General features: G+C 40.1%; 1 protein-coding gene across 6 annotated transcripts in view; it reads right to left on the bottom strand.

Moving 5' to 3' along the window:
- Nucleotides 1-6,851: 6,851 nt before the first annotated feature.
- CPT1C (carnitine palmitoyltransferase 1C) overlaps nucleotides 6,852-13,199 on the bottom strand; it is a 54,343-nt gene continuing 47,995 nt past the window's right edge. For all 6 annotated transcript variants that reach the window (XM_070729968.1, XM_070729967.1, XM_070729966.1 and 3 more), the window contains 4 exons: nucleotides 12,104-12,256; nucleotides 10,483-10,596; nucleotides 10,203-10,295; nucleotides 6,852-6,992 (listed from right to left, as the gene is read on the bottom strand). In XM_070729968.1, the coding sequence (XP_070586069.1) occupies nucleotides 6,894-6,992; nucleotides 10,203-10,295; nucleotides 10,483-10,596; nucleotides 12,104-12,256 (459 nt within the window). In that variant the 3' untranslated portion in view covers nucleotides 6,852-6,893. The remainder of the gene's footprint in view (nucleotides 6,993-10,202; nucleotides 10,296-10,482; nucleotides 10,597-12,103; nucleotides 12,257-13,199) is intronic.

Here is a 13,199-nt window from a genome sequence, read left to right as displayed (position 1 = left end):
GGATGTACACTTTGCAAAGCTCCCTTATCCTGAATCCTATTCCCATTCTATTCCCATCAGTTCATCACAATTTCTTGCAGAAGTTTTTCTAATCACCACTAACAATATTTTGAACGATAAACCTGTGATCTTCCATGGGCAAAGCACAATAGCTTTGCCACTAAGCTTTTTTCCCTCTCATCTTGGCTAATACAGGGAATTCAGTAGTCCGAAACCATAGCCCAAGAGTTAAATGCAGCCTCTGAAAATCCTGGGTGTACTTTCCTGAGCACTTCTATTGATGCTGAATGCTAAATTTAATGTGACTGAAAATGAAAGTCATTACATTGACAGGGAACAATCAGCAATATTAATGGTAATGATTAAGTGTTAATTACATTTTGATTCGTGCTGGCACTATTGATTTTGACAAGTGCAGCCTTCATATATTTTTCCAAGTCCAAATGTGACTCAGAGGTAAACATGGCTACAAATTGTTCAGCTAGAGTTTTGCACTTGCCTCTAACTGAAGTATTTCTACTTCCGTGTTGCTCTTTTTCTCATTTCCATCTGTTTTCCTATAAATAATTGTGTTTTGTAGGAAGAATAGCAGTGTGGTTGGTATAGGACAGTGAACTAACTTTGGGGAATGGGAAAAAAACCTTTCCATGTCCAGCTGAATAAATCTAAACGCATTCACAAAAATAGTGAATTATAGCTGATGTAACATACAGTGTTCCCTTGACTTTCGTGGGGGATGCGTTCCGAGACCGCCCGCGAAAGTCGAATTTCCACGAAGTAGAGATGTGGAAGTAAATACACTATTTTTGGCTATGAACAGTATCACAAGTCTTCCCTTAACACTTTAAACTCCTAAATTACAATTTCCCGTTCCCTTAGCAACCATTTAGATTATTACTCACCATGTTTATTTATTAAAGTTTATTAAAAAAATATTTATTAAAGGCAGACTAAAGTTTGGCGATGACATATGACATCATCGGGTGGAAAAAAACGTGGTATAGGGGGGGAAAACAGCGAAGAATTTTTTAATTAATATTTTTGAAAAACCATGGTATAGACTTTTCGCAAAGTTCAAACCCGCGAAAATCAAGGGAACACTATATTGCCTGTTCAAACTTCAGGTGTTGGGGATACATGAGCTCAAAAACAGAATCTTTCTTTTTCATTAATAGGAAATTAGCATATGTGTGTATTCAGTTTTCTCTTCACTCTTCTTGCAAAGCTTACTAACTGAAAGGTTAGAATGCCAGTTTTGTTCTATCAACACATCTTTTGCATGTATGGAAATCCATCATTTTTGCATTGTTATTTATTCCATGGACATTGTATCTTAGTTTCTTGGTGGTTTTATGAAGGACAATTTCCAGCTTATATCCTAATTTTAAAAGTGCTTTGTAATTGATCTGTCTCTTCCAGGTATTTCTATAAGGGGAAATGGGAGGGGGGAATCTGAGAGACAGTAGGGTGGAAGGAAAGGAAAAAAATAATCCCCGGAGAGTTTCTAAATAAAATTGTATGCAAAGATAAATTTAGTTTTGCTCTTTCTTTCCCTTCCAGCTTTTTGAGTCACGTTGCTGAAATTGTCAAGATAACACCAGCATTTGGCTGGGGCACACATTATTTGTTTAATCATTTTGAATCCTTCTGCTGCCTTATAACTAAGCTAGCAGTCAAATTGTTGTTTTATGTTGGAAGCATTTTACAGGATGAAAAAAAGCTGAGCATCAGCTATTAGAAATCAAACTAAGCTATAATGAGTCTCTTGGTAGCACACAAGTTAAAACCGGTAATGGAAAGGCACCAATATGAAGGTTCTAGGTATTCCCCCTTTTCAGAGATAAACATGTAAAGTACAGTACTAGGAATGCTATTTGTAATAACTACAAAATATCATAAATACAGGTACTTAGGTTCATTAAGCAACCATTCAGTTATGCCAGTGCTAAAAAAAGTGATTTACTATGATCCTTGCACTTAACCATCATTGTATATCCCTGTGGTTATGTGATCAAAATTGGCTGCTTTGCAACCAGCATGTATTTATAATAGTTGCAGTTTCTGGAGGGTAAGAGCATAAAAGGTCGTAAAATCAGGTACATCTGCTTCACTTAGCAATGGAGATTCCAGTACCAATCTTGGTTGTCAGTTGAAGTCTAGCTATATCTGCTGTTCTGGGGACAGGGAGTGAAGATAAAAGGTATGAGTCATTTAAAAAATAAACTCAATTCTCACACCCCCATTTGATATTCCTTGCCATTTTGCTGTCTATGGTAGCTCTTAAGCCATTCCAAAATATAATCTAAAAGTGGATCTTTCAGCTGCTTAATACTGTAGGTCAGTGTTTCCCAACCTTGGCAACTTGAAGATATTTGGACTTCAACTCCCAGGCTGGGGAATTCTGGGAGTTGAAGTCCAGATATCTTCAAGTTGCCAAGGTTGGGAAACACTGCTGTAGGTGTTCTAAGATATTAACTAAAATATGAATAGTTTTTTTTAAAAGCTATCTTTTAGTTGAGTTATAGTGGTGCAGTGGTTAGAATGCAGTACTGCAGGCTAATCCTGCTAACTCCAAATTGCCAGCAGTTCGGCAGTTCGATTCTCACTGGCTCTAGATTGACTCAGTTTTCCATCCTTCTGAGGTTGGTAAAATGAGCCTAGATTGTTGGGGACAATATGCTAACACTGTAAATGGCTTAGAGAGGACTGTAAAGCATTGTGTAATGGTATATAAATCTGCTATTGCTATTACAGTGTTCCCTCGATTTTTGTGGGGGATGCGTTCCGAGACTGCCCGCGAAAGTCGAATTTCCGCAAAGTAGAGATGCGGAAGTAAATACACTATTTTTGGCTATGAGCAGTATCACAAGCCTTCCCTTAACACTTTAAATCCCTAAACTGCAATTTCTCATTCCCTTAGCAACCATTTAGATTATTACTCACCATGTTTATTTATTAAAGTTTATTAAAAAAATATTTATTAAAAGCGGACGAAAGTTTGGCGATGATGTATGACGTCATCGGGCGGGAAAAACCGTGGTAAGGGGGGAAAAAACAGCAAAGTATTTTTTAATTAATATTTTAGAAAAACCGTGGTATAGCCGTTTCGCGAAGTTCGAACCCGCGAAAATCGAGGGACCACTGTATATTCTAAAGAGCTTCTGGCTCTTAGTCCCTATGTAATTCACAGCATATCTTTTAAATTTCCAGGACTGGGCTTTACACATATGCGCAATCACTTGCTTTAGTTAGTTGCTATCTTTTTGTACACATGACCTACTAAACTCAGGTGACCAGGGGTGAGAGGAGAGCTGATGTTTCCCCTGTAAGGACTGTCATATCTGCAGGAACCAATAGCTTGCAGCTTCAAGCATTACCATTCAGTAAAGTGATCTGAACCATTAGATCCAAATTTATCCTTTAGTATTTTTTTCTATGACTTTGCTGTTCCCATTGCGTGCTACAGCCACAGGCCTGGCTGTGCCTTGTGACCCAATGCATGCAAGCCATCAGGGGTTAGTAGAGTCCTGCAGTGTCAGGATCAGAATAGCCTACCTGAACACCAATAATCCAAATTGCAGAGAGAAGAATTATAATCAATGTAATGACTTTAACAATGTAAAACGGCTTAGTCGCAGATTGCAATGTAATCTGATTGGTTGACAAGTATATATACCATGATGCACCTTTGCATAGGTGTGGTTTGAAGATACAAGTGCACTAGTGTGCCTTCCGTCCCCTGTCCTATTGCTCTCCTATATCTCCTATACCTTTCTTCTATTCCTATATCTCTTCTTCTATTCTTTCATTGATATGTTCTATTACTATACCTTCTTTTCTGTTATTTCTTAGATATATTTTACTATGAGTATCTCCTCTATTAACCTTCATCATGTATTTTACTATGTGTACATAGATATATACCCACTAAAACCCTCATTGCGTGTTGGACAAAATAAATAAATAAAATTAATTAATTAATTAAATAAATAAATAAATATCGTGGCTTAGTGTGGCTAATGGCTTAGAGATATTGTGTGGCTTAGTTTGATTTATTGTGGCTTGTAGCGGCTGAAGAATATCTTGGATGAAGACTTGTAGCTGAGTATTGTAACTGAGAACAATAGATAGAGATATGTGAGTATTGTGTATAGTATCTACTAGCGAGATAACTAAAATGTAAATAATTAGTGTAGTTTTGCTATATTTTCTTAAGTAATTCTGCAGTACTTGTCTTCAATTATCTTCAAGATTCCGGTTTCTGATATCCTGGTCTGAGGCAGACCAGCTTTAGCTATTTGGGATAAACTTCTGCAAAACTATACTCCAACTCAGAGGAAGCCCCGGGAGAATGTAGGCTGCTTTTCTCTCTCGTATTTTGCTCTACTAGCTCAGATCGCTGATCTTGTTTGCTGGGTGACCTAGTGTCATGATTACATATTATTTACTTGGCGTGATGCCGCAATGGGTTAATGAGCTCTGTAGGCCTTCCTTTTCGCTTCCTTTTCCAACATCCAATTGCTCTGATCAGTGGAAGCAGGATCTGGAACAGCCTAGGAGGCTCATGTGCAAACAGAAGCACTGCTGTAAGACCACCCACCTTAAACAAGTATGCCCTGCAGCATGCCATCCAAATGACAAGCACTGTCCCAATCTAATAAGTTTGCATTCAACACAATAAGAAGCTGGAAAACTTCCCCATCTTGCTATGAACTTTCAGAAGGTAACGAAGTGCAAAAACTTTTTGGAAGTTGCATGAAAATAGTAAATCTGAATATGTGGTCATAAAAACCATCTACTTTTCTAATTGCTGTCTAGCCCATTTTTCACACTGTTTCCCTAATATTCTTTTTTGTATGTTCATAGTTAAGCCCTTATGGTTTTTTTAAAAATGATCTTCAAATGACAGCTGCAGAATTTATGCAAAAGGATGGTAGGCAAAATTACTTGCTAAAGTCTCTGGAGAAGAGAAAGAAGTCAGGCTAGTCTGATAAAAAGACATTTTAAAGAGGCAGTATTAGAAACATAGAAACATAGAAGACTGACGGCAGAAAAAGACCTCATGGTCCATCTAGTCTGCCCTTATACTATTTCCTGTATTTTATCTTACAATGGATATATGTTTATCCCAGGCATGTTTAAATTCAGTTACTGTGCATTTACCAACCACGTCTGCTGAACGTTTGTTCCAAGGATCTACTACTCTTTCAGTAAAATAATATTTTCTCATGTTGCTTTTGATCTTTCCCCCAACTAACTTCAGATTGTGTCCCCTTGTTCTTTTGTTCACTTTCCTATTAAAAACACTTCCCTCCTGAACCTTATTTAACCCTTTGACATATTTAAATGTTTCGATCATGTCCCCCCTTTTCCTTCTGTCCTCCAGACTATACAGATTGAGTTCATTAAGTCTTTCCTGATACGTTTTATGCTTAAGACCTTCCACCATTCTTGTAGCCCGTCTTTGGACCCGTTCAATTTTGTCAATATCTTTTTGTAGATGAGGTCTCCAGAACTGAACACAGTATTCCAAATGTGGTCTCACCAGCGCTCTATATAAGGGGATCACAATCTCCCTCTTCCTGCTTGTTATACCTCTAGCTATGCAGCCAAGCATCCTACTTGCTTTTCCTATTGCCCGACCACATTATTAAGTATTAAGCACTTCCATCGCTGAGGGCTCTCTTGAAAACTTCTTGGTCACTTTCCAACCTTTCAGTTGACCAAAACCAGACCTTTTTAGCAAGAATTCCCACTCTGAAGTTTTATTAACATTTATAATGCTAATAGATAGACCCAACTGACCTGGCTTACATTAATATTCCTTTCCCTACATTGAATTTATAGTGATTTCCTATTACCCCAGGCATTAAAGGGTGAGAATGAGGAACTCGGTTCTCAAAAATATCGCCCATCATCCTATTTGAAGCACTTTATGGGTAGAGTATAATCGCAGCCACAGGGACTGAATCCTTCATATGTGAAGCACAGAATAGGCAGGCAACCAATCAGTGGTCTGAAGTGGCTGGAGCACAGGGAGAAAGAGATTCTTTGCAGCTGGTTCCAAGTGGCCGAGGAGGGAAAACTTCGGAAAAACCATGTGGGAACTTGGAGCAGCAACCTCAATCAGCTAAGCTCCCAACTTTTCCATTCTAACCCAGCAATGGATGTTTCTCCATCCACAGACAAGCCTTGCTTAGCAATCTTCCCCATCAGATCCTTAGGAAATACAGAAATGTGGGCAGAACTCTTATAGAAACCTAGAAGACTGACGGCAGAAAAAGACCTCCTGGTCCATCTAGTCTGTCCTTATACTATTTTCTGTATTTTATCTTAGGATGGATATATGTTTACCCCAGGCATGTTTAAATTCAGTTACTGTGGTTTTATCTACCACGTCTGCTGGAAGTTTGTTCCAAGGATCTACTACTCTTTCAGTAAAATAATATTTTCTCATGTTGCTTTTGATCTTTCCCCCAACTAGCTTCAGATTGTGTCCCCTTGTCCTTGTGTTCACTTTCCTATTAAAAACACTTCCCTCCTGGACCTTATTTAACCCTTTAATATATTTAAATGTTTCGATCATGTCCCCGCTTTTCCTTCTGTCCTCCAGACTATACAGATTGAGTTCATTAAGTCTTTCCTGATAAGTTTGATGCTTAAGACCTTCCACCATTCTTGTTGCCTAGCGATCTGTAATATTTGATATACAGTAGAATTCAGGCCTCTAAATCCAAAGGTCAGCTCCAATGGTCTTGCAGGCATCTTCAGGACTGGCCGTTGGGCATCCCCTCCCCCCACTTTCCAAAAATCCCTGCTGATTAGTGAACAAAAAACACACTCGACATGTGTCATTGATAACTAACTGTACAATATTGCTGGCATTTATTCAGTCACTTGCCAGCTGTGGCACGGGGCATTTTGTCCACTTGGAAAAGGTTCAAGATGTCATTCATGGCATTTCGGATATTACACCCAAAACGGTGTGAATCCTGTAGGAAAGAAGGAGAAAGACAAAGAAATGTAACTGAGAAAATAGAATAGGGATATCAGTGAAATTACAAAGCATAGACTTAGCATTACATAGATAAAACATCCAAGCAAGACTCAAATTGTATCATCTTAATAGGGGATGAGCTTTAGAAGGCAGACAAACACCTTCAAATTTTGTGGTGGGGGGGGGAGCAGGGGTGGGCAGGAAGTGGAACGGCATGGAACACCGTTCCACCATCGGAAATGGAACTGTGCGCGGAGCTCCGTCACCGCTGGCTATGCACCTGCTGTGCACGCGAGATTCAATTTCTGCGCATGTGCAGCAGCCAAATCTCGCTACCCCAGCCAGCAGCAACAGCACCCCCGCTAGGTGGGCCCAGAGAGTGCAGCCCTCGTCTGGCGGGGGCCTCTGCCGTTGCTGCTACCGCTGATGTGGCTGGCTGGCAACCGCGGGGCTGGGTCCTGTGAGGTGTGGCAGCGGTCAGTCCTGGCTGGGAGCTACCAGCAGGAAGAAATGCTCCAGGAGGGAGAGCAGCATGACAGGGAGATCTGGAAAATGGGCGACAGGGGAGCGTCGTCTCCCTGACGAGCTGCTCTCCTTCCTGGGGGATTTCTTCCTGCTGGTGGCTCCTGGTTGGGACTGCTTCAGGCCATGACTCTGCGCATGCACAGAAAGCTGAAGGGTGCATACATGCATGCATGCACACATGCACATCCCCACACAGGAGCATTCCGGTAGGGCCGCGAATGGCTGCCTTTACTGGGGAGGAGTGTCCCCAGGCAAACTGACTGGGAATTCTGGGAGCAGATAGCTAATCCCTATTTATACACCCTAATTGCATGGGTTCCTAATACAGTGTTCCCTCGATTTTTGCGGGGGATGCGTTCCGAGACCGCCCGCAAAAGTCGAATTTCCGCGAAGTAGAGATGCGGAAGTAAATACACTATTTTTGGCTATGAACAGTATCACAAGCCTTCCCTTAACACTTTAAACCCCTAAATTACCATTTCCCATTCCCTTAGCAACCATTTAGATTATTACTCACCATGTTTATTTATTAAAGTTTATTAAAAAAATGTTTTTTAAAGGCAGACGAAAGTTTGGCAATGACATATGACGTCATCAGGTGGGAAAAACCGTGGTATAGGGGGGAAAACTGTGCATTATTTTTTAATTAATATTTTTGAAAAACCGTGGTATAGACGTTCCGCAAAGTTCGAACCCGTGAAAATCGAGGGAACACTGTATCTACCAAAACAATTAGTTGCTTGCTTGTGCTTAGCATAACGTATGAACTCATCCCACTTTGGTTTATTCAACAAATCATGGTTCATCAAAAAGTAGCAGTGCCCTGGAAGAACCTAGTCATTTATTTCCAACATCTTGCTGTCGTAAGAAAAGAAGAACAGCTGCTATATACTTCAATATCTGTGGGGGAATGTAGTTTGGACTGGATTCCAGAGAGCCAAAAGACAGTAAAGTTTAGATAGTTTGACCAGGGGAAAGAAAGTTAAGAAGGCTCTTCCTTACCAATTCTCAAAATATGTCTTTAATGACGCAAGCAATTGCTTTAGTTTGGCAAATTTATTTCTGTAGGTGAGGAACAATAAAGGAAACTGTTCAGAAGCAATTATGAGTTGTTTTTTGTGCCTGAGAGCACCTGACATTTAACCTGCATCGCTTTAGCACAGGGCTGTCAAACTCCTGCCCCATGGGCCATATGCATCATGTGCTGCTTGCCCACCCCCATTTTAGCAAACGGGAGAAAAAAAATATTGATACATCATATGATGCACCATGATGGCATGAATTTGACATGCCTCCTTTCTGTGTTTTTAGAAGATTCATGCACCAATAGGAAAACAAGTCATGAAATAATTGATTGTGGGGAAGAAACAGGTCATGAAATCAGCAAGGGAGTTGTAAGTTCTGGCATCGGACCAGGATATCTCCGGGACCGCCTTCTGCCGCACGAATCCCAGCGACCAGTTAGGTCCCACAGAGTTGGCCTTCTCCGGGTCCCGTTGACTAAACCAGTGTTTTTCAACCAGTGTGCCGCGGCACACTAGTGTGCCGTGAGACATGGTCAGGTGTGCCGCGAAGCTCAGAGAGAGAGAGAGAAAGAAAGCAAGAGAGAGAGAGAAAGCAAGAGAGAGAGAGAAAGAAAGCAAGAGAGAGAAAATGAGAAAGAAAAAGAGAGAAAGAAAGCAAGAAAGAGAAAAAGTGAATGAGAGAGAGAGAAAGAAAGAGAGAAAGAGAGGGAGGGAGGGAAGGTGGGAGAGAGAAAGACGGAGGGAGAGAAAGAGCAAAAAAGAGGAAGGAGGGAAGGGAGAAAGAAAGGGATGGAGAGAGAAAAAAGAAAGAAAGGGAGGGAGAGGGAAATAGAGAGAAAGGGAGGAAGAGAGAGAGAATTTTTTTGTCCAAACTTTTTTTACCTCACCCCCCACCCCCTCAATGTGCCCCATGGTTTTGTAAATGTAAAAAATGTGCCGCGGCTCAAAAAAGGTTGAAAATCACTGGACTAAACAATGTCATTTGGCGGGACCGAGGAGAAGAGCCTTTTCTGTGGCGGCCCTGACCCTCTGGAACCAGCTCCCCCCAGATATCAGAGTTGCCCCCACCCTCCTTGCCTTTCACAAGCTCCTTAAAACCCACCTCTGTCGTCAGGCATGGGAGAATTGAAATTTTTCCCTTCCCCCTAGGCTTATAGTATTTATACATGGTATGCGTGTTTGTATGATTGGTCTCTTAAATTGGGGTTTTTTAGATTACTTTTTAATATTAGATTTGTTACATTGTTTTCTTTATTGTTGTTAGCCGCCCCGAGTCTTCGGAGAGGGGCAGCATACAAATCTAATAAATAAATAAATAAATAAAATAAATAAGCGCTTAGGCAGCAACAAGCAAGCTCAGCATCTACAATGGCCATGATAAATCTGGAAATTTGCCATTGCATGTCTCAGTGAATGTTTATGGTTGACATAGATGATTGCATATGTACATTAGAGTTTTTTAAAAACTGTCTTTTGTCTAAAACTAAACTGCATTTTCTATTGGTACTCAACTGGCAGAGGGCTGGGGGCATGAGACAATAACCATTATCTACTGTACATAAACCACTGATGCCATACCCCCATCACCAAAGTATCCTATTCCCCAATACATCATCATAATCTCCCCTGTTAGAAAACTATTAGTCCAGACTCACTGTCCCTTGGCCGGAGAACTTGCACGACACGTGGAAATTGATGAGACCTTCACCGACAATGATGTAAGATACTCCATATCCATTATCATCAACCTTTCCATTGGTACAGAAGAAAAAGCAACATGAGCTTTGCTTCCAAAGCCCCACTATTTTCCACAGAAAACCAGCATTCCTAGTGAATCCAGGATACCTGGGTTTCATAAATATGCATCCCCTCCAACTTTAAACCAACCCACGTTCCATTTTCCCAAGAAAATCCAGGAATCTTGGCACTGCTTACCGGTCCAAATCCACCACCGCAAGAAACATAGTCAGGATTGTTCTGGAGGTCAAATAGCTCTATCTGCTGAATGGGAGTCTGACTAGTGGAGAGTCTCCATGGTTCAGATAATACCTGACAAAGAGGAAAGAAATTAGGGAATAAGAAGGGAGCTCTACTATCATTGACTTTCATTCTGTACTCCATTCCTCACTTGTGCAATACAGAGTTTCAAAGAAACTATGTAAAGAGAAAATGTGCTTTAGAACATTGGTCTCCAACCTGGGCAACTTTAAGCCTGGCAGACTTCAACTCCCAGAATTCCCGAATGGCCGAGGAATTAGTCCTCCAGGCTTAGTTGCCAAGGTTGAAGACCCCTGCTTTAGAAACACGTTCAGCCCCAAATGTTTGTATAAATATCAACATTCTGTCCAAAGGTGAACAGTTTTAGTCCATACATATTTATTGTGAACATAACTAAAAGCTAAGATTTTAAAATAATTTAAAACAATTAATATAGGGGAACCTGTCAGATTTGGAGATTCTAGGCTGCAAACGGATGTTTAGATACTTATAGTTAAAATAGTTTCCAGATGCTAATGGATTTAAGAAAATATACATAAATCAAGCCATTCAGCCAAGTGGATTAGGCAATGTACAAATTGATGATTGCTCCTTTTAAAGGGAAATTAGCAATTTACCTGCAGTAAATATCATTAACTCAAGCATGTTTCAAAACCACTGAACTAAAACATGGAAAAATCAGTTAAAACCCTTTAATTAAGAAAAAAAATATATGTCATAGTTATATTTTAATATAGAAATGGCGAGCCTATGGCATGGGTGCCACAGGTGGCACGCGGAGCCATATCTGCTGGCACGCGAGCTGTTGCCCCAGCTCATTTCCAACGTTCATGTGTGCGCCAGCCAGCGCATTTTTGGCTCCCACAGAGGCTCTGGGAGGGCATTTTTGGCTTCCAGAGAGTCTCTTAGGGGGTGGGGGAGGGTGCTTTTACCCTCCACCAGCCCCAGGGAAGCCTTTGGAGCCTGGGGAGGGTGAAACACGAGCCTACTGGGCCCACCAAAAGTTGGGAAACAGGCCACTTTCGACCTCCAGAGGGCCTCTAGAGGGCAGGGGAAGCTGTTTTTGCCCTCCCAGGCATTGAATTACGGGCATGAGCATTCGCGCATGAGCAATAGCGCGCACACACACTAGTTTGGTTCACCATTCCTGATACAGAGTGTTGTAATGGTGTTTATTTGGTTAATTAATCATGAATAAATGAATAAAAATCAACAGAACTGCTTTACATTTTTAAAAAATCTAGTAGATAAAATATTCTGACACATGGCATTCAATGAGTCAAATGGACCTTGCGTTTTAAAACAAAGGCTTCAGGACTACTGCTGGCTGAGTTAGCTTCCTTTAGTGGCAAAAATACAAACACCTATTTTAAAAACAACCTTGACCATATTTATAGGAAGTTCTATCCCCAGAAATAGAAATGTGTCAACAAAAACCTACAAGATTCAAGATATAACCTGTGAGGAAAAAGTCACTTATTTTTCTGATTCTTCATGTCACTTTCTGAGAACAATTGTCTTTGGGAACCTTCATATAAACCATGCCAGCAGAATTTACCTCACGTAGGAAAGGAGAATCCAGGCCAAGGTATTTAGAGACAACATAGAGGCAGAAAAGGTGTCTATCGATGCCGGCACCCGTCATGGCTTGGCGATAAAGATTCTGGTGTTTCTCAGCTGCCACTCGGAAGAGGCGCAACCTTGTACTATCCTGGAAAGAGAAATTGGTTTGACGTGATTGTACAGGTTTTATTGTAGATTTTCATATATGAATATTCCTTCAAGTCTAAATAGGACCAGCACTCCACATTTCTGCTGCCCAAATTAGATTTTTCTTCACCTTATCAGGTAGTCCAGTGGATAACAATTAGGGAGAAGGAACTTTCAGTGGTGGCACTTCATATCTGGAATGGCTTCCCTCTCAAGAATCTCCTTTCTTGTTCTATTTGTTGTTGACCCTCTGTCCCTACCCACCATTGCCAAAATAAAGGCTTTTTATTTCTCCCAACTTTTAAGACAGTGTTTCTTGAACCTACATTTTATCATGTAGTTAGTTTTTTAAAAAATGTATTTAATTTTCAAAATATAAACAAGACTTTTGTGGAGAACCTCTATTCACTTTATGGAAATTGTCATCATGTATCGAACTATACCATCGTCATAGACCTTCATAGACCTTCAGAATGACAAGATTATAAAGTGTTTATTGGGTGAGTTTATCTTCAACTGTGAACAAAAGAAAAATTAACTACAAGGTTTCATGTTTCATGCAAAAAGTGAAATAAGTTTCTGCTGTGAGAAATGTAAGTAGATTAGCTGTTCTGGATATTGCAATTAAAAAGATAAGTAATGATTTTATAAATTGGAACTATAGGTTTTAAGCAGCAAAATAAAAAAAACCCTGCACTTGAAGTCACTTAATACCGGGTATTTACAAAACAACACAAAATTTTACAACATTGGAAATCTTAAGGAAAATCTTTGAAAATTGAATCAGAAATAATAAATTATATCAACAGTTTTAACAATGCTATGTTTCTATGATGAGATTATGTCTCAACTATGTTAATGAGGAAATGAAAGCTACCAAATTTTACTCAACTGGACAAACAAAAGAAAGTGATTGAACTTTTAAGAATAAAAAGCAAAATAAA

This window comes from Erythrolamprus reginae, chromosome Z (assembly GCF_031021105.1).
Source record: "Erythrolamprus reginae isolate rEryReg1 chromosome Z, rEryReg1.hap1, whole genome shotgun sequence".
Taxonomy (NCBI): Eukaryota; Metazoa; Chordata; class Lepidosauria; order Squamata; family Dipsadidae; genus Erythrolamprus; species Erythrolamprus reginae.
This window is presented reverse-complemented; position numbering and strand designations above follow the sequence as displayed.